General features: G+C 43.8%; 1 protein-coding gene across 4 annotated transcripts in view; it reads left to right on the top strand.

Annotated features, from left to right (window-relative positions):
• Positions 1 to 22,550, top strand: part of ADAMTS6 (ADAM metallopeptidase with thrombospondin type 1 motif 6) — a 328,488-nt gene that overhangs the window by 275,915 nt on the left and 30,023 nt on the right. For all 4 annotated transcript variants that reach the window (XM_073344058.2, XM_073344059.2, XM_073344057.2 and 1 more), the window contains one exon: positions 9,160 to 9,289. In XM_073344058.2, the coding sequence (XP_073200159.1) occupies positions 9,160 to 9,289 (130 nt within the window). The remainder of the gene's footprint in view (positions 1 to 9,159; positions 9,290 to 22,550) is intronic.

Below are 22,550 nucleotides of genomic sequence, written 5' to 3'. Positions count from 1 at the left end.
AGTACACTGTGACAAAGGGATTGTTAACTACAGTCTGATTTGGGTGGAGAGATGTTGCACACTGTGCAGCATCTAACCGATGACTTGAATGAGCTGCCGGACATTGAGGTGATTCATGCTGGTGGAAATAATCTGAGCCTTTTTCCTGGTGTGCACATAGAATGATAGAGATTTGAACTGGAGGAGACCGAGAGAGGTCATTGTGTGTTTACCCCACACAAAGCCTGAATAAATTAAAAGGGTCAATTAAGTCTGTGACAGGTGGCACCTGGAGGAGAGTCAAGGCTGATAAGCTCTGATCCACGATGAAGCCCAGTGGGGTAAGGGGCAGGCTAAGCTGTTATAAAACCAGGAAATAGAGAGTAAGAAGACAACTGCAGCACAGAAGTCCTTCAGTCACTGTCTGTCTTAGAGAGGAAAAAGAGGAAACCAGGGGAGAAGAGAAGCCCAGGGACCCAGGCCCTGTGTGGAGGGCATACCCAGAGGAGGCTGAAGAAGGAACCTGATAGCAGTGAAGCAGGCAGCAGCCCAGGGCAGCAGCAAGATTTGAGACAGTGAAGACCTTGGCAGCTGGTGTAGCGTTCCGGGGCTGGAACCTGGAGAAGTGGGTGGGCCCAGGTTCCTCTACCATCCACTGGGGACGTGGCACAGACTAGGCTGTGGAGCAAAGGGACTGCCTGAGACAGTTTGTCCAGTTGGACTTTGATACTGCCCTGGAAGGGAAAACTATAGTGACCTGGCCAGAGGTTAAGTCACAAAGAAGGTGCACCCTGGATGATGAAGAAGGATGATTGTGTGCTAATCCCCAAATGAGCCAGAAGGAGAAACCAGAGAAGTGGGTAACAAACCCCATGATAGTCATCTAGTCCAGTCCCCTGCTCTGAGGCAGGACTAAATATTATATAGGCCATCACTAATAGGTGTTTGGAAATTTTTAAAAACAGGTTAGACGGTGACAAGAGATTTCACAACCTCTGTAGGTAACTTTTTCTGGTGCTTAACTATCTTTACAGTTAGGAAGCTTTTCTATAAAGTCTAACTCAAATCTCCCTTGCTGTAATTTAAGCCCATTGCTTCTTGTCCTATCCTCAGTGGATAAGGAGAAGAATTTATCACCCTTCTCTTTATAACAACCTTTTATGTACTTGAAGACTGTTATCATGTCTCCCCTCAGTCTTCTCTTCTCCAGACTATACAAACCCATTTTTTTCAATATTCCCTCATGGATCATGTTTTCTAGACGTTTAATAATTTTTGTTGCTCTCTTCTAGACTTTCTTCAATTTGTCCACATCTTTCCTGAAGTGTGATGCCCAGAACTTCACACCATACTTCAGCTGAAGCCTTATCAATGCAGAGCAGAGTGGAAGAATTATTTCTCATGTCTCTCTTGCACCTGAGCTAATATAGCCCAGAATTATGTTTGCTTTTTTTCAACACTATTACATTGTTGACTCACATTTAGTTTATGATCCACTATAACCCCCAGATCCTTTTCTGCAGTTTTCCTTCCTAAATAGTCATTTCCCATTTTTAATTTGTGCAATTGATTATTCCTTCCTAAGTGTAATACAATACACTGCATTTCTCTTTATTGCATTTCATCCTATTAATTTCAGACCATTTCTCCAGTTTGTCAGATCACTTTGAATTCTAATACTGTCTTCCAAAGCACTTGCAACCCCTCCCAATTTGGTATTGTCTTCAAATTTTAAAAGTATATCCTCTATGCCATTATCCAAATCATTTATGAAGATATTGAATAGAACCAGACCCAGGAGAGATCCAGGCTGTACCCTGCTTGACTGACTGTGAACCATTGATAACTACCCTCTGAGTACACTTTCACAACCAGTTGTGAACCCTCTTTATAGTAGATTCGTTTAAGCTATATTTCCCTAGTTAGCTTATGAGAATGTCATGTGAGACAGTATCAAAAGCCCTCACTAAAGTCAATGTATATCACATCTACTGCTTCCCTCCCTGTCCCCAAAATGTGTAACCCTGTCAAAGAAGATTAGGTTGGTATGACATGATTTGCTCTTGACAAATCCATGTTGACTGTTACTTACCTTATTATCATCTAAGTGCTTACAAATTGATTGTTTGATTATTTGTTCCATTATCTTTCTGGGTGCCAAAGTTAAGCTGACTGCTCTATAATTCCCTGGGTTGTCCTTATTCCCCTTTGAATAGATAGTTAATATAGTTGCTCTTTTCAGTCCTTTGGGATCTCTCCCATCTTCCATAAGCTCTGAAAGAAAATCGCTAATGGCTCAGAGATCTCTTCATACTGTTCCTTAAGTATTCTAAAATATCTTTCATCAGGCCCTACTGACTGGAAGACATCTAACGCGTCTAAGTAATGCTTAACTTGTTCTTTCCCTATTTTAGCCTCCAATCCTACTTCATTTACATAGATGTTCGCTACGTTACCTTTTTTGTGAAAATTGAAACAAAAAGGGTATTTAATACTTGCTGCGTTTTCCGTATCTCATACAGTGTATGAGAGCAGATTTGGACCGCATCGTAGAGTTGTGTCCAGGAGCTGTGATAGTTTTCTCTGAATTGGCTGGGGTTGGGGAGGGGAAGGAAGGGAGCAAGCGAATGAGTTCTATGGGAATCTCTTTTGTACCTAACTCTAACCAGGATATACTGTAATGGTGTGTATAAGGATTTTTTTCTTCCGCTTGGCATCCATCTTTGAAACCTTGTGGTGGATGTGGGGATGGAGAGTGGGCTTGGGGAGAGGTAGGGAGTGAGCTCTATGGGAATCTCTTGTGTACCACCCTCAACGCAGGCTAAACACACCCCTTAGCCTGTGATATCCTCCTCCATAACAATAATGTTATTGCTCATAACCCAGAAATCCTGCCCTAACAAACCAAAGATTAACTGTATGTCAATCACAATAATAAACATGAGGGTTGATTATTACCAGGCTGTGGATCAGTGCCCTGGCCCTGCTTTGCTGTCTCTCCATGCTTGTCCTTGTATCCATCCCCAAAGAGGTCATCAGAAAAAGGGCCCAGAACATCCTAACCCATGCTGCTGAGTGGGCTTATTTGGGGCTTGAAAGTCTGCATGCTGGGGGGTACACATTTTCAGATGGTAGGACAGGGCTGAGCTGGATTGAGTTGCAGAAACAGAGCAGGCCACGTGGAAAAAGAAAGGTTAAACTTTGAACAAGGATATATAAACAGCAGGTAACTTCCAGTCCATAGAGAAGAAATGGGAGTGGGTAGGGAATGAGAAGGCTGAAAGGCTGAAGGATACAGGGACAAGGAATTGTGGGAATGACGGTGGAGGCCAGTGTAGACTGGAGGGCAAGTCACCGCATCGTTACATTCACCATGTCACAAAGTGAGCGGGTAGAATGGCAGGGCATAGTCAACACTTGTTCTTATCCGCACTCCTAGGTGAGCGCACTGGCTCAATTTCAGCACACTCCTGGATGCACATCTAAAGGTGTTGACTGAGGATACTGGGGCAAAAACCTGTGGCTCGACATGCAGAAAACTGGAAGTGTAGATATAGTTGCCCTTTGTTCCAGGCACTTCATGTGAGTCAAGTAATAGGAGGGGAGAAAATAACAGCAGTAGAAATGTTTGTATACCGGGAGTGAAGATTTCAGGGAGTTGCATTCCCTGCTTGTGGGGGAAGGGGGCTAAGTACAGTAGTGAGAAGGGGGCCAAGTTGGAGGGAGGAACACAGTGAATGGGTCAGGGGCATGGCAGGGCTGGTGGGGCCCAGCTAATGTGGGGAGAGGGGAGCTGGCTGGCTCAGTATTGAAATTGTGGAACACTATATGTACAACTCTCTAAATGACTAGCTCCTACCAACAACATACTTTACAAAAACAAGGAAATTCAATGACATAAAACTACATTAATGCATGGTTAAAGTTGCTTGGTGGGATGTCATTCCCTTTGCAGAACACTGAACTGAGCAAAACTCAAACTACTGAAAACCAGGAAATGCACAATTAAGATTGTCCATGCAAGCTTAACTCTGCCGTCTTTCAGCAGTGCCCCAATATGCCCCATTAACACACAGTTTTCTCTGCCAACCATACAGTTGCTGAAAAGTACAATCTCTTTGCCTCCTTTTACAATCCACTCACTCTTACCCACACAACTCTACCTAACACTATTAAAAGATAGCAGATTGGGGGTGGGGAGGTTGCCCACACAACCCACCAAGCAACCTTAACTCTGTGTTAACTTAGTTTTTTGCCACTAAATTGCATATCAGCATGTTAGAATTGAGAGCAATCAATCAGGCCTTAAGAACATTTCTGCCTCAGCTCAGACACAGTGTCAGGTGGAAACAGACAATATGACAGCATTATATTATCTGAACAAACAAGGGGGAGCGCATTCTTTGCAATAGTACAGAGAAGCGACTCCTTCAGTCTTTAGGAGTGGTGTATAAATACACCAAGTAGCAATACATGAATCAGAGAAACACAATGTACAGGCAGACCAGCTGAGTCCATCAACCTCTCAAATACAGAAGCAGTTTCTGAAGAAGGAAATGGCAGCAGAGCTTTTTAGTTCGTGGGGATATCCTGTAATGACTTTTTTGCATCTTGCAGCAGCTGGAAGAGTTGGAGCTTTTGTCTGAGGGCAGGCAGAGACAAGGACTCGATATCAGATGCATTTCTGATGAATTGGGGCCAGAGTCTGATGTGTGCATTCCCTCCATTTCCCCTGATTTAAAGAGTGATAAAATAAGATAAGGCCAGAATGATTTTGTTAGCGCTGGCCTGGGCCAGGCAGCAGTGGTATCCAAATATAGTTCATTTGTCCAAGGTATTATACAAACTCCTACCATTAGTGTTGGACTTGTTGTCACAACAAGGAGTGGTGAATCACCCAGACCTTTGGTCTCTTTTCCTCACAACTTGGAGGATAGGATTCTGGGATTGTTAGAACAGTCTTGTTCTTTAGAGTTGAAAAATGTACTGATGAATTTAAGGGAAGAATCAACATGCAAATACTATGTTACAAACAGAAAAGATTTTTATTGTGGATTTCCATTTATGAGGTGGATCCATTTACTGCACCCATTAGCTGTAAATTGGAATATCTATTATATCTAAAAAGGTCGGTTTCTCCCTGTCATCTATAAAGATCCATCTTTCTGCAATATCAGCATACCATGTCTCTCTGGATAGTAAATCAATTTTTACTTATGATATAGTTAAAAGGTTTTTAAAAGGTCTTAACAATCTATATCCTCCAGTCAGGTATCCTGTACCACTTGGGATTTGACTTTAGTGCTTGTTCAAGTAATATAACAACCATTTTGACCTATGCAGAGCTATATATTTTTCCATTTATAGATTAAGACAGTATTCTTAATACCTGTCACCTCGGAAAGGCATATGAGTGAATTACAAGCCTTAATAGCAGACCTACCATCTACTGTATTTCATAAAGATAAAGTAGTATTATGCACTCATCCAAGGTTCTTACCCACAGCGATATCCAATATTCATAAAAATCAATCTATAATTTTATCCCAAATCTCACATTTAGGTTGGTGGTGTTAGATTATGTACGATATATGTTAGGAGTGCATTAGCCTATATAGACAGAACTAAGCATTTCAGACAATCTCCTAACTTGTTTACCTTTTATAAAGAGAGGAACAAAGGTAGGTCTGTACGAGTGCAAACACTTTCCAGATGGGTTAGACTATGTATTAAAGAGGCTTGTGGTTTAAAGGATATCCCTTTTCCTAGGGAGTTAGTGCACATCCTACCAGGGCTAAAGCAGCTTCTATGGCATTCTTCAGACACATTCCTTTAATAGAAATTTGTAGAATGGCAACAAGAAGTACAATACATACTTTCACTAGGCACTACTTATTAGACTTAGAACCTAGGTTAGATGCAAAAGTTTGCAAGGCAGTCCTGCAATCATTATTTAGTTAGGACTCTGTTTTTTCCCACCCTCATGGGTCAGAATTACTTTACTTATTAGGCCACCCTATGGGTGGGAATATGCAGAGGACACTCAAAATAGAAATCAGGGTTACTTACTTGTAACTGGAGTTCTTTGAGATGGACTCTGCATATTCACACTCACCGCCACCTTCCACACTTCTTCAGAGACCTACTTATCAAAGGGCCTGGGGTCTCTGGATAAGGAACTGAGGTGGCTGGAGTGCCACACCTCTTTTATACTCTTGCTGTGGAACATTTGCTAAGAGAAGGAGAGAGGGAGATGTGTGAATGCGCCAACTGGTGCTGCTAGTTTGAGTTCTACCATTCAGGCTGCACCAGTCAGAGCATCCCATGAATGCAGATATGTAGAGACCATCTTGAAGAACTCCAGTTACAGGTAAGTAACCTTCATTTTTTTAGTGCCGAGAATGGAGATCTTGCAAAGTGACAGTGTGACGGCCTTGTTGTCTAATGGAGGAAAGTCTGAAAAGAGGATTATCCATCTGCAAATACTACTTATGGCTGGGGGATGCATCTCCTTTAGCTCAAGTGGTGAAGCTGCTGCTTTGTGACCTGAGACTTTAGTTCTAGTCCCAACTGGGAGAGATTGTTCTGAGCACAGTAAAACAAAATGTTTTCAACATGCCTGCAAGAGATTTGGTGGCTGAAGATTATTCAGAACCAGTCCCTGCTGTTCGTTTGGACAGGTTTATGTAGTCATATGTAAGATCTGACAGGACAGGTTTACCTACTCAGTTTAATCACACAGATATATTGGTCTAATGTTGTAGAGCACAGATACATGTCTAAAGATATAGCATATGGAGGTATCTGACCTGGCACGCTGAGGATCTTGGATTAATGGTGAGAGTGGGCACCAAGTATGCCTGGTGCTAAAACATGTCTTTTTTCTAAATAAATCTGAATTTTAAAAAGAATCTTGATGTTTATAGTCAACCTGAGTGTCTGCCATATTTGACTGGATTTACTGAGTAACAATGGCAACATTTGAAAGGTAAGTTGTTTAACTGGTTTAAAGCAGGCAAAAGGTTAAGAAAACATGAAGAAAATCTTTTAAAACTTAGTTATATTGCCTTTGGGTCCTTGCAGACCATAAATAATGCTTTCTGAAATGTATCCTTCTGACTACCCTGAGGGCTAGTAGGCCTCAAAGGTTGGTGGGTCTGATGGGTTTTCCTTTCAGCTTCCTGAATCTAATGTATGTGAAAGGGGGTTGGCCAGAGCTCACCCAGCTTAAGTAAAATAACCACAAGAAAAAGGTGCGAAAATAAATCTGATAGTGTTTTGATGACTGTTGTGCAGTTCAGAAAAAAGTATTAGATGCCTAGCATTTGAGGTGAAAGTTTCTCATATTATCATGTTTCAGATTAATTCACTTAACATGGGATCCCACATTCTAAATGCCATCACACAGAAACAGTCGGTGGACTTTACGGAGCAATTGGAGAGTGATGAACTGAAGCTGTTGTTTAAGAGGATATTGTTACTATGATTTTTTTTCTCCTGCAAAAGAATTTAGCATTCCTGGATATTCTTAGTTTTAAAAAATGTAACTAAATTAAAGTTCTTGTTGAAACACCACCATATACCTCTGTGCAGACTGGCTAATTCCTAAAGTTTTATATAAGCTAGCGGTTCTCAATCTTTTTTTTTCTGAGCCTCCTCCCCTCCCCCCCCCAATATGCTATAAAAATTCCATAGCCCACCTGCACCACAACTGATTTTCAGTAGATTAAAAGCCAGGGCCAGCATTAGGAGGTAGCAATCTGAGCAGTTGCCTAGGACCTCATACCACAGGGGGCCCCACAAAGCTAAGTTACTCAGGCTATGTCTTCAGCCCTGGGCAGGGTGGCTCATGATTCGGCTTTCTGCCCTGGGTCCCAGTGAGTCTAATGCTGGCCCTAGTCTCTGGTTTATGTTGGTGGCCCCCCTGAAACCTGCTCCTGGCTCCCCAAGGGTTCTCAGACATCTAGTTGAGAACCAGTGATATATGGCGCATCTAGGTCCTTCATTTTACCTCTGTTAAAATCTATCTCATACAAAACCCAAGTCTTCAAAAGGAAAGGAGCATGTAAAAGTGTAGTGACTGAAATTTTCTCATTGAAATAAAATTTGGCTGATATGTTAAAGCCAGGTTGTGTTAATTCTTATTTGTTTTTAGACATGTCACAATGCAGAACAAGTAAACCCCAAAACCATTATCTCTGCTTTTTTTCCATAAGGTTTTTGCATGAAACTCCTCCCAGTCCTGCAACCCTTACTCATGCACACAAACATATCCCCTATATTTCAATGAGAAATTAACTTGTGAAAAAGAATTACTTATGAGTATGCGTTGCAATCAGGCCTTCTTTTTGCTCAAGTAAACAGACCAAGATTGATCTGAAAAAAGGAAGAGGGGTGCATATTGCATGCAAATTCCAATGATAAGTATACTAGATTTATACCAATACTCTAAACTACAGGATTATTATGTGTAAGTGATTCTTCAGTCCCAACGTCTTAATTTAAATCACATGGAATTCCGGTGTTTAAGTGACAGATTCCTATTCTCTTAAAATGTTGCCATTGAGCAACAACCTATCATTATGTTTTAGTGAGTGACAATCAGTTCTGTAGGACATGTTGCTGGTTAACATAATTAAAGAGGAGCAGGAAGTGCCAGACACAGTGAACACTGAAAAAGACAAGCTTGTCAATGAGAATTAATAATGGTTTATAATTTAAATGAACATAATGCTTATGTGATGTAATGTGCAAAAATGAGACCCTGAATCTCACACTATTGCTCTTTTATTTAAAACAAAAGCATAAAAACAATAATTTTGCACTGAAATGTGACCATATTCTGTCTAATGTTATTTTGTTTGGAAACTGGGGGTTTTTTTTGCTGGAGAGGGAATAGATGGGAAATAGATTTTGTGCCATATGTAAATAAAATATTTGTTACTAAATCTACAAATATATATGCTCTTTTCTTAGAAAACAACAGTAATTTAAAATTCTCTTTACAGTGCAGTTGCCTAAAATTACAGTAAATTGAAAGCTTTCTGCAGGAGCATTCAGTCAATGGGTCCTTTCACTTTTTTAGCTTTAGGAACATTGATTACAAATAGGTGAAAGATACTTTTATTCAGCAGAAAGATGCATTTACTGTTAAGTAATGGGGTCCAACTTATTTTCAAGGAATACAGAAACAAGAGGTGGTGTGTAAAAGGCTGGATGATAACTCCATTGTACAGAACAACTACTGTGATCCAGACAGTAAACCACCAGAAAACCAAAGAGCCTGCAACACTGAGCCTTGCCCACCCGAGTAAGTACTATGGACAAATGGTAATTTATCAACTAACTGTCAAGGCAATCATTTTTTTTTATATAGAAAAATCTGTGAAATATTTACTTTTGGTGAAACGTGGTATAAAATACAATTTCCTGGTCTTGTCTTAGGATCCCATATTATCATGCAGGAGACCTGGGTTCAATTTCTGGTGCTGGCTTCTTGCTTTTCAGGCCAGAAGAAGCTGGGTGAATGGTGGAGGCACTACACTCTGACCTAGATGGGGCCCTTGTTTGATTAATGAGCAGCATTAATAAGCATATAGAAAAAATCTGTGAAGTCCAGTCTCTGTTGGACAGAAAGATGGTATTGAATCAGTTTCTTGAAGGTTGAATGTCGAGTATGGGGAGGGATGCTGAGAATAGAAATGAGGGACATCCTTAAGGCGCCAACATTGGCACAGAGGAGTTTTAAGATGAGAGGGAGAATTAACAGTCAATGCCTTTATAATAATTCTTTCCAGTTAAAAGGTTCAGTAGATATTTACATTATGAGCTAAGAGCTTGCTGTATTTTCAAATTGTATCAAGTTAAAATTTGTGATAAGATTTTCAAATATGATGCAATCTATACATAAACTTTTAGGTTGGCCCTACTGTCTACTGGTAGGGTGACCAGATAGCAAGTGAGAAAAATTGGGGCAGTGGGTAGGCGATAATAGGCGCCTATATAAGACAAAGTCCCAAATATCGGGACAATCCCTTTAAAATCGGAACACGTGGTCACCCAATCTATTGGTAACTTTTTTATCAAGTGACCTTTACTGACCAACGTATGGAATGACATTAACAAGATTTGGACTGCTTGGCATCTAACAGGAGGTGATGAGTACCTTGTAGGATTAGGTTCCTAATTGGTTATGTCTACTTGCTTTTAGTTTTTGAAGATAGCTCTATGTTACATTACAAATAAAATTAAAACCACAATTTGTATGGCAAGGAACTAGACTTCAAAAGGGATCAATTTACTTTAAAGCTGTAAGAAACAGGTGAAATATTTCACTTTGAAAAATAGTTATAGTACATGTGCAATAATTCCTTTTTATAATTATTGAGATAATTAAAACTTTTACTGAAACCAGTGAGAGAGATACAACATTTTGTCTCTTCATAATAATTCTGCCATACCATGGGAGACTGGTAATGCTTATTAACAAGGCCCTGCTCAAATCTGCCAAGTCAATTTGGCATATACCTGCCTCTGACTACCTCCAAAATGACCAGCAAGAAGTACTAAGTGTTAGGATATAGATATTCAGGCCTGTCTGCAAAGGCCTGTACTTTAAGAATTTAGGGGTATTCTTATCACTTGGCTAGTTCTAGAGGTATAAAAAAAAGAATCAAAATCACTGTCTGCTGGTGTAAGGGCCTTCTCTTACTGTGACAGTTTGAGGCCCTGTTCTTAGGCTAAGGCCTTTGGCTAAGCAGCAGAGGCAGCCATAAGCTAGGAAGTGAACAGTCACATCCTCACATTCCAAACTAGTCACATTGAAATAAGGTGCTATTGGGCTGTCAGGCACTATCAGGACAGGATTGTATTCCTATCACCTCCAGAGAAAGGGAAGTGCCTAGAAAATGTAAAAGGAAACTTAGTTTGATAGCATCCTGTCTGGCAAGAACTCACTTATCAATAGCTGGGATGTGAAATCCTCACTTCTGTTATGTTTTGTCATTATAGTTCCCACTTTGCTATTGTTTGTCTATAATCTCTGTCTGGTTCTCTGATTGTTTCTGTCTGCTGTATAATTAATTTTGCTGGGTGTAAACTAATTAAGGTGGTGGGATATAATTGGTTAGCTAATCATGTTACAATATGTTAGGATTGGTTAGTTAAATTTCAGTAGAATGATTAGTTAAGGTATAGCTAAGAATATTACTATATAAATTAGGGGCAAACAGGAAGTAAGTTGGGATTCGAAAATAAGGAAAAAGGAACTTGTATTTAAGCTTGCTGGAAGTTCACCCCAATAAACATCGAATTGTTTGCACCTTCGGACTTTGGGTATTGTTGCTCTCTGTTCATGCGAGAAGGACCAGGGAAGTGGGAGAGTGAGGGAATAAGCTCTCTAACACTAAGTACCAGCCAACGGATTTGAATATTGTTATCAACACCTGGCTCCCTGGTCATGCAAGCAGTCTAGGAGATATCAAAGGAACCGGGTTGTTCAAAGACCACCCCTTGTGAGAAGGACCTCAAGTTAGACCTTATTGATTGGAAGGGCTAGTTTTCAGTGAGATTTCAGCTGATAGTAGCTAACTGTCACACGCTTCTCTCAAAGTATGACATCCTTAGTTGGGATCAGCTCTCCAATTTGGTAGACAAACTACCAAAATAACATCAAGAGGAGATTAAGTCCCTTATGTCTGAGAGCCAGCTTACTGCCAGATCTTCACATTGGGTAGTGCTGGAAATGTCTGATACAGCAGCAAGGATTACAGCCACTACTCTTGCAATGAGGAGATCTTCATGCACCAGGTATCACGATCCCTAGAGAGGTCCATGTCACAGAGAGAACCTCCTTTTTGAGGGCAGCAAATTATTCAGTAGAGCACAAGTGAGGTGCTGCATATCCTTAAATATTCTGTTTGCAGCTATATTTTTCAACCCCATAGAGGAGAGAGCAGAGGGAGCGGCCTTTTTATAGACAGACCTCTGATGGAATACTATCTTCAGCAAAGGTCTTCAAAGCCTCTGAGGAAGAAGCAGAGATTTAATCACAGATGACTCTCTACCTCCTCCTTGACTGCCCCACAATCCAGAGTATCAGACAGGCAACAGATTTGATGCCAATGTCGAGACACTGACTGGACCATGATCACATCCTTTATCTTTCATCACTCCATTTGGCAGATGGCTTTCTTTCTTCCAAGAAGCCTCGTCTGGGACAACCTCAGACTGGTAGGTCTTTGAGATAGTAAGCAAGGGGTATTCCTTTCCATTTCAAGCTGCTCAAACCTCTCCACCCTCCATTTCCCTCTTCAGGGACCCTTCTTACATGAGACTGTTGAAGGAGAAGCTAGTTTCCCTTCTACAAATGGGAGCAGTGGAGAGAAAATGCCCTTACAGTTCAGGGGCAAGGGCTTTTATTGCCACTACTCCTTAATCCCAAAGAAGAAGGCGGGGCCACGGGGAGGCCTGTCATCCATCTTTGACATCTCAACACATTTAGCTGTCATTTCAATTTCTGCATGGTTACCCTAGCCACTATAACTCTTCTATTGGATTCTATGAACTGGTTTGTGGGTTTTGATCTGCAAGATGCATATTTTCATATTTTGATATATCCAGAGCACAGAAAGTACATGAGATTTCTGGTGGCCACATCTCACTACAGCACATAGTTCTACCCTTCGGCCTCGGCATCTCCATAGCTCTATGGGTCTTCATGAAGGTCCTGGCTGTGGTAGCAACTCTTCTTAGGAGACAAGGAAGCCCCTTTCTGGACAACTGGTCAATAAAGAGAAAAATTTCCACAACACGTGAGAGACTCTATTTACACAGTTCTATACTGATCTCAACTCAAAATATAGAGTGCATCAGGGAAGTATTAGATTCCAAAACAGTGAGATCATATGTTCCTCAATGGAGATTTCAGACAATGACATGCAGCTCCAAGCAAACCCCAGAACAGCAGTGATGACATACCTAAATTCATGGGCGTATGGCAGCATGCACTTATGTCACACAGTATACTATATCTTTGTCCTCTGCAAGGATGACTGAGATCAGTATATCTACCCAACAGGCACAGCATGGATCCCTCTAGAACTCCTATCATTAAATTGGTGGACAGAACCATTTCAAGTGTGCAGCAGAGTTTCTTTTTGCATGCTTCTGCCTGCCAAGACTTTACTAACAGATGCCTTTTCTCTGGGATGGAAGCATATCTCAACCAACTGAAAGTCCAAAGGATATGGTCCCCTCAGGAAGCCATCCCTCACATAAATATCCTATAACTAAGAACTATATGACTGGAGTTCAAGGCTTTCCTGCCCCTTCTTTGAGGCTTAATAATCCAGATGTTGATGGACAACACCATGGTGATGCAGTATACCAACAGACAAGGGAGAGCAAGATCCTTCTCACACCATTAAGAAGCCATGCATCTTTTGCACATCACCCCGGTACCTCCCACTCAGTCAACAGAATATCCCAGCAGCCAACTTAGCAGGTACTTCTCAGAAAACCACAAGTGGTGTATCAGGGGCTCTGTCCTCCACAGCATCTTCACAGGTAGAAGATTCCAAAGTGGACCTGTTTGTGACATGCCACAACGAGTACATTTTGTGCCAGAAAGAGCTTAAGTCTTTGCTCCCTGACAGATGCTCATTCTATGGACTAATATGTGCCTTCCCACCGATACTTATGATACCCAGGGTTTTGATGAAGCTGAGACAAAATGCAGGTCACATCATCATGATAGCCTTTGCATAGGCCAGGCTGTACTGGTGTTTGATCGTGGTGAATCTATCAACTCATCCACTAATCACCTTACCAGTTTTGCTAGTCCTGGTGTCTCAGACAAACAAGCAAATCCTGCACTCAGATCCAGCATTGTTGCACCTGACTGCTTGGAAGCTGACAGAATGACTTCTACAGAAAGAAGCTGCTGAGCTGAGGTTCAAAACATCTTACATCAAAACAGAAAACCGTCCACCAAACTGATATCCCTCATAGGATGGGGCATACATTTAAACTGCCTCACAGTGCAAGGCAAATGGTCACCTGCGGAGATATCAATCTCCTTGAGTTGAGAGTGGTCAGGAACCCATTTCCTCTATGCACTCATTTCCTCCCACTGATAACAGGATCGCATATAAAGATCCTAACTGACAACATAGCGTACATGTATTATGTCAACTATCAGGGAGGAGCCAGATCGCCCTCTCTTTGCACGGAGACAATGAAACTGTGGAACTGATGTTTCTCTCACAACATCACCCTGTCCACAGCTTATCTCCTGGGCATGCAAAACGCGATAGTCGACAATCCTGCACAACCATGAATTGGAGATACACCTGTCAGTACTTCACAACTTATTCTCATGGTGGGGAACGCTGGCCACAGACCTATTCACCACGTACCAGAACAAGAAGTGCCCATGATACTGATCCCCACCTTGGAACTGGTACTCTCTGGGCAATGCTTTCCTCCTCCCATGAGACAAAGACTTCTTACACCTTCCCTCTATTTTCTCTTCTGATGAAAGTCCTGCTGAAGATAAAGAAGGACGGAGCTCATATAAATCTGATTGCTTTGTGACAGATTCCCCCGGGTGCAACCTGGAACTTGGGTAATGCCGAGACCTCTGTCTTACCAATGTCAAAGTCAGATTCAGGACTCACATAATTTGTCAGACCACTCTGTTTATTAGCAAAGCGCTTTGCTAATGCACCCAGATGTGAGCCCCTCTCTGAGGCCCAAGATAACTTATTTATACAGCTAAGCCAAAGCCAATTTAACATAAGAGACAAAAGAAAGCAGAAACTGACAAATATACATACGTATCTTATTTGCATACTAACGTTTACCAATCTCCTAGCTCAGTAGGAGCTCTAAGGTAAGTAGTTTGAGGACCCATTGTCTCACACTCCTTAATGATTCTCTTCCTGACAACTGTATTTCAACAAACCCTTCAAGTAGCATTTCTTTAATGAATTATAATTTCAATATAATTCATTCTACTTTCACAGTCCCTCCTTTTGGTCAAGCTACGTAATGACCAACAATGACTGGGTTCCACATATCAAGCGTTCTTTATCTCTTTGTTCATCAGTGATATTTAAAATCATCAGATTAGCACTCTGGTTTGGGGCAGCTATGTGTGTAGCATGCCTGACACAATTTTGGATACAACAGGAAAGTAACTGAAAATGTACAAAAATTATTAGGATTCCAAATAGGAGAGTTAGGGCTCCCTGAAACAACCAGTTTCCTATGCCAGAGAAATTGAAAAGGTTACTTAGCCACTTCCATAAAGAACTTGGCTCTTCGTGGGGAAGATATGCGATTTGTTCTAAGTGGCTAGCATGATCTATTACCTCATTGGTGTTATCTGGTATATACACACAGCAGTCTTTTCCAATGAGAGCACAAGTCCCTCCTTTTGCCGCCAGCACTATGTCCAATGCCTGACAGTTTTGGAGGGCCATCTGTCGGATTGCCCCTGTTTCTTTGGCCAGGGCTCTTAAACTTTCTCCGGTTTCATTTGCCATTATTTCAACTACTGCTTGTAACCTTAGGAGCCTTTTTGCATGGTGTATTACTCCCCCTAATAGTATTAAGGAACCGCCAATGGCCTCTTCCCAGGTTAAGGGGCTTATGTTATTTACATACCATTGGGCATCTGTTAATTCCCTCCTTTTTCGCCTGAAATTGCGGAGGCGTTCTCAAGGGAAGGTTCCTAGCACTCAGAATTGTGGGAAGAGTCGGGCAGGATAACAGATTCCTGACCAATTAGCTGGTAGTGCGGTATAAGCTCTGGTCCCACACACCCAGTGATGGCCTATTAAGGCCGGGAAGGGTCGGTTGCACCCATTTGTCATATAGGTGTTTGCAAAGGAGGGAGAGTATCCCCCAAAGGGTACAGGGTAATTCTCCTTATGAGGAGTGGTGTTATTTGCACGACATTGAAAGATTGTATTGTTTTCACTAATGTTACTGTAGGGGGAACATGAGATTGATTTCTTTTTTTGATCCCAGGTTGAGAAAAAATTCATATCTCCATACCCGGCCCGCCACTTTTTGGTTTTGTTTGAATAATCCCATACAGCATTGGCCACAATATGCTGAAGGCAGCGGCTTTTCCCCAGATCCAGCCCTGTCCCATTACACACCCAACACCAATGACCTTTTCCCTCCACTACACTTATCCATTTAGATGCATTTATTCCCACCACTTCCCAAGTGTCATTGCTGTTCCATATTTTGTTAAACAGACGAGGCCCTCCAGTGAGGTCTGGGGACTTGAGTGGGATAGCCAGGACAGGAACACCAGTTTGAGAGTGGGCTGGGATGTGGCTGCAGACCCAGCAATTAGAAATATTAAGGGTCTGAGCTATCCACACCTGCTGCTGGATAAAAGAATTGTCATTGTGGTCTCCCCAGACCGTAAGATACCAGCAGCCGAGGAACAGGCAGAGGTGCATGTTGGAGGCAAGGCTCTTCTGGTTCTGACAACCTCAACTGAGGGAACCACAGTCACGGTTTTACGCTCACCAGGCAGTAGGCGCTAGGCTCGCTACTGCTTTTTTTTTTGTTTGTTTGTTTTGTTTCGTTTTGTTTTGTTCGTCATCTGCTTCTGGCAACCCTTATGAGAGCGTAGATTGTAAGGTATTGCAGACTGTTCCTCTACGTCTTCTTCTGGAGTCAAAATTGACTCTGTGTTGTCCTGAGGTGACGATTGGTTCTCTGGGGATGGTGCCTTCTTAGACTGTGAAGCATGTATCCACGCTGCGATGCCAGATAGTTTAACAGCCGTCTGTGTTGTAAGCAGTACCTGATGAGGACCCTTCCACTGGGGCTCCAAGGCGTGCTTTCGATGATGGCACTGTACGTAGACCCTATCACCTGGCTTGAGATTGTGGCAAGCGTCGGAGGTGGGTTCTGTGGGCCAGGCTGCTCGAACCTGTGAATGGAAGTGACTTACAGCTTGCATTAGTCCCTTGCAATACTGAAGGAGCGCACTGTGAGTCAAGTTCAAATCTGGAACAGGAGTAATAGTAGTCATACCTCGCATAGGGCGTCCCATAACAATTTCAAAGGGACTTAATTTATGCCTTTGGGATGGAGTGGATCTCATGTCCATAAGGGCTAATGGTAAGGCTACTGGCCAGCTTAATCCTGTAGAGTTACAAATTTTAGCAAGCTTATTCTTAAGTACACCATTTCGTCTTTCAACTGCACCTGCACTCTGTGGGTGGTAGGGACAGTGCAACAGGTGTTTGATACGCAATATATGGTCCAGGTGTTGAACAAGTTGTCCAGTAAAATGTGTACCCCGATCACTGGACAGAGTAGCAGGAATTCCCTTGGCAGGCATAATATGATTTAACAAACATTTGGCAACAGACAGTGAGTCAGCCTTGCTACAAGGAAAGGCTTCAATCCAACCAGAGAATAAACGTACCATAACCAATATAAATTCATATTGTTGACACTTAGGCATTTGTACAAAATCAAGTTGCCAATGCAAGAACGGTGCTTGAGGCATGCCCCGGAACCCCTGGGCCACTTTTACAGGTTTACCAATATTATGGCTTTGGCAAATGGTACAGACTGCACACTGGCGGGCTGCAAAAGAGCTAAAATGGGGGGCCCACCATCCTGTCTTAGTTACAGCAGAGACCATCCCCTCCTTTCCGACATGCGAAACACCGTGTAGCAGGGCAGCCAGAGACGAGTAGAGTGAAAAGGGGGCTACCAAGGTGCCAGTAGGCGAGCACCAAAGAGAATCGGGATGTAGAGAGCAACCTTGGGCAACCCAGGATTCTTTCTTGGTTTCTGGGGCAGAGTCTTGGAGCAGGGTGAGGTCAGTGAGGGACTGCGGTGGTATAGAAACAGAAAGGGAACTGAGAAATGCATCTGGGGAAGGTTCTATGGCAGCAGCATGTTTAGCAGAGGCATCAGGCAAATGCGTTACCCTTAGCAACATCAGTATCCACCATTGAGTGGCCAGGGCACTTAACAATAGCTAGGGCAGACGGAAGTAAAACTGCATACAGAAGGGCAGCGATGTAGGACCCATTTTTAATAGGGGTACCGGCAGAGGTAAGGAAACCCCAAGTTTGCCAGAGGGTACCAAAGTCATGTACAACCCCAAAAGCATAGCGGGAGTCAGTGTAAATGGTGGCGGAGCATCCCTCTGCCAAAAAGCAGGCACGGGTGAGGGCAACTAATTCAGCAACTTGTGCTGAGGTTACAGAAGGTAGAGGCGCAGCTTCCAGGGTTTCAGAGAGTGAAACTACAGCGTATCCTGCAAGGAGACGACCTTGGTCGTCTTGAAAACAGGAACCATCAGTAAATAAAACAAGGTCAGAGTTAGGGAGAGGGACATCAGAAAGGTCAGAGCGCGGGATGGTGACAGCAGAGACAGTTGCAAGGCAGTCGTGGGGATCACCATCATGAGACAAAGGAAGGAGAGTGGCAGGGTTTAACTGAGAACAATGCTTTATGGTGATATATGAAGCTGATAGTAGTAAAAGTTCGTACCTGGTAAGGTGGGCAGAGGAGAGCTGGCCTGTGTTATGTTGTAGCAGGAGAGTTTCTACAGAGTGAAGGACCAGGAGGATAAGAGGAGAGCGGAGAACAAGGGAATCAGACATTTCGACTAGGCACGCTGAAGCAGCCACAGCACGAAGGCAGGGGGGTAAGCCTTGGGCAACAGGGTCTGAAGTGGCAGAGAAATAAGCCACTGGGCGGTTCTTTTCTCCGTGCATCTGAGTGAGAACTCCAAATGCATACCCAGATTGTTCATGGCAGAAAAGGGTAAAAGGCTTAGAATAGTCAGGCAGCCCTAAGGCAGGAGCAGAAGCCAAACCCTGTTTGAGGGAAACAAAGGCAGAATTGGCCTCAGGGGGCCACGGCATGGGGTCAGGCACAGAGAATCAAGTGAGTTCCTGGAGAGGTTTTGCAAGGGAGGCATATTGGGGAATCCACTGTCTGCAAAATCCAGCCATGCCTAAAAACTTCCGGACCTGGCATGGGGAGCGGGGTTGGGGAAAGCTAAGGATAGCTTGGATGCGGGTGGGAGAAAGTGCATGGGAACCCTGGGAGAGGAGAAAGCCAAGGTATGTGACAGAAGCTTGACAGAGTTGTAGTTTAGAGCGAGAAGCTTTGTGACCCTTATTTGCTAGGGCAGTAAGGAGCACTAAAGAGTCAGTTTCAGAGGCAGACAATGAAGGGGAACAGAGGAGTAGATCATCTACATATTGGACTAGTGTGGACCTGGACGGGAAAACAAGGTCAGCAAGGTCTCGGGCTAATGCTTGGGAAAAATATGACGGGCTTTCAGTATACCCCTGGGGCAGTGTGGTCCATGTGTACTGTTGCCCCTTGTAACAAAAGGCAAACAGGAACTGGGAGTCAGGGTGAACCGGGACAGAAAAGAAAGCAGAGCACAAATCAACAACAGTAAAATGAGTTGCATCTGGTGGGATAGAAGCCGAATCGTCTCTGGGTTAGGGACAACGGGAAAGGCAGGTATGACAATGCGGTTAATGGCCCGAAGATCCTGAACAAACCGCCACGACCATCAGCCTTTCGAACTGGGAGGATAAGGGTGTTACAGGGGCTGGAGCAAGGGATAATAATGCCTTGTTTCTGCAGGGCGGTCATGACTGGAGCAATGCCAGCCTCTGCTTCGGGGTTTAAAGGGTATTGAGACAGGCGAGGCAGAGGTTTGGAGGAATCAACAATAATGCAGACGGGGTCAGTATGTAAATGGCCCACTTCAGACAGGTGGGTTGGCCACAGAGAGGATGGGACCTGTGAAACTAGGTGTTCAAGGGATGGGACCAATGGGCAGCAGGGGACCGGAGTGGAAAGGGGAGTTTCAGACAGCAGGGAGGCTACAGAATCGCTCAGAGAGGACTGGGGGATTTGTAAGTAGACACCATCCGGGGAACAGTAGATGGTACAACCAAGTTTACATAACAGGTCCCGACCCAAAAGGTTCACCAGAGTGGAATCTGAGAGCAGGAATGCATGGTCCGCGGAAAGGACCATGCATTTACACACCAATCACACAACCTGGACTGGTAGAGGTTTTGAAAGGGGATAAGGGGTTGGGACTCCCGTAATGCCCACAGTGGATATGGTTTTTTCGGAGCGGGGAACCTCAGGCAGGTCGGCAGTACGAACTGCAGAGACCGAAGCTCCCGTATCAACAAGGAAAGGGAGAGAAAGATCATTAATAGTCAAAACACATTCACCCGTGGGAGTGAGAGGTAGTAAAGGAGCTAAAATTTCCTGAGGTTCCCTGGTGTTCTGTCATTGCTGTGGGACAAAGTAAGTCTGGGGACTGTCAGGCTGTGCCGACAGGGGGTCTAGCTGGTTGTTTACAGAGCTATTAGGCCGGCGCGGACACTCATTTTTCCAATGTCCAGGTTGTTTACAGTAATTACAAACATCCCCAAAACCCGAAAATCCAGTTCCACGGCCCCTCCCGTGACCACCTCCCCCTCCCCGGTACTGTTTACCTTGCCCTGAATAATGCTGTATTTGCAGGGCCATTAACTTTTGGGAAGATTGTTCCTCCTTTCCCTTTAGAGTGCGACGGCAGTGTTCTGCCACTGATTGTAATTTATCCATGGTTTCAGTTTCCCACCCAACACTTATTTGCTTTAGCATACTGCCAATAGCAGTTAGGAGGCCATTAACAAACGCATGAGCCAGGGCGCCCTTCCCATTTTCACCCAGTTGCTATATACCAGAACGTTGCAGAAAAGCATCAGTCAGTCAGGTGTGATAGTCACCCGGACTTTCTCCCTGTTGCTGTTTACAGCAATGTATGGCTGTCCAGTTTGTTTTTGGAGTCCATACTCTGGGGATGGCCTCATGTAGGTTTTTAGCTCGGTCTTTACACTTTTTTCGGTATTCAGCGTCAGGACCGGTGTCTGGTAAAGTTGAATGGCGCTCACTGATGGGCCAATTGGCTGCTGTGAGCGATTTTTCATGCTCGCTAGGGTTTACAAGTAGCTTGCACAGCTGCAGGAGGTCTGCCTCAGAGGGTTCATAGGTGTCGCACACTAACAAAAACTCCTCCGCAAATGTGGTAGGATTTTCCAGGGGCTTTGGAAAGCCTTTTACAATTGAAAGGAGCTCTGTATGAGTCCAGGATTTATAGCTCCAAGTGGGACCCTCTTGTTGGCCGCCAGTATGCAGGATTCCGAGGGGAGCCTGGATAGGTTTAGAGCCAGAGCTTAAGCTTTGGGCCCAATCAGTGTCCAGGCTATCTTCGTATGTATGGGGAAAAACAGAGGAGTCAGGCAGACTGGAGGGTTTCGGAGGAACGGAGTTTTTTTCTTTACGGGTCTGAGTGGTACCAGAGGAATGGGCCTGGGCGGTATTGGACGATCCGGATTGGTCTGAACTGGAGACCCCTGGGAGTTGTTTTGACTGCCTATTGATCCAATGCAAGGATGCCAGGCCAATTAATGCATCTTCCTCATCGTCATCCCCAGAATTTAACAAGGGGTTTTCCTCGTCCTTTCCCACAATGAGATGGGAGTATGAAGGGGGATGGGATCAATCCTGATCTTCTCGGAGAACGGGATAAAGGGGAGCGCTCGGTCTGGCAGTGGGAGAGGAGGCTTCTAATAAAGCTTTTAACTTATCATTTGAATCCTTGAGAGAGGCAAGTTTTGATTCTGTCCACCTATGATTTGCCTCTTCCCAACACTACATGAAACAATCAACCTCTCCTTTTGCCAATTTAGTTTTAGGTTGGCCGAGTTCGTCTTTTAAGACGTCTACTCGGTCTTTGTCCCAAGATCCTAACAATGGCCACTGAATTTTGGGATTCTCCTGAGTTAGCCTAGACCATTTTTCCAGAAATTTACAGGAGTCCGGACCCTTCCTAAAATACATAAAATGAGCTGGCGTTCCTTTAGGAAACTGTCCCGACTTAGACGTCTGGTTACCCATGCAGGAGGACTTTACACACCAATCACACAAGAAGGAAAGTCGGGTTCGTCAGAGCCATGTCTGGTGCAACACACAAAAGGAGCCCACAGGCTACTGCTTCAGTCACCCTTGCTTTCACACCAAGGGCTTTACCCAAGGCGCAGTGCGGCTGCGATTGTGCAGATTTCACTCACTCAGACCGAGGGGACAGGAACCCTTTGGTCAGCCGATCCCCAGACGGAGATGGCGCCCAGACTCAAACACACCACAGGGAGGATGGATAGACACAGAGACAAGACAGTCCTCGGTCTGGACAAAACACAGAAATAATTACCTGACCAGATTCCTGATGTCAGATCCCGGGATCCTTACCAGAACAGAGTGGGAACCAACGGGTTCGATGGCGTAGACTTCACTGTGGTCATGCACCCTTCTGTTCTGGTGGAGGACCGTTTGGGCCAAATGCCCAGGTGCCGGCTTGCCACAGCCGTCCTAAGAACGGTCAGGAGTCACACTGCCCCAGTGAAGACGGTTGCCATCTTGGTGGAACCTCCAAATTGTCAAAGTCAGATTCAGGACTCACATAATTTGTCAGACCACTCTGTTTATTAGCA

This window comes from Lepidochelys kempii, chromosome 5 (assembly GCF_965140285.1).
Source record: "Lepidochelys kempii isolate rLepKem1 chromosome 5, rLepKem1.hap1, whole genome shotgun sequence".
Classification (NCBI taxonomy): Eukaryota; Metazoa; Chordata; order Testudines; family Cheloniidae; genus Lepidochelys; species Lepidochelys kempii.
The sequence above is the reverse complement of the archived record's forward strand: the minus strand, read 5'-3'. Positions and strand labels throughout refer to the sequence as shown.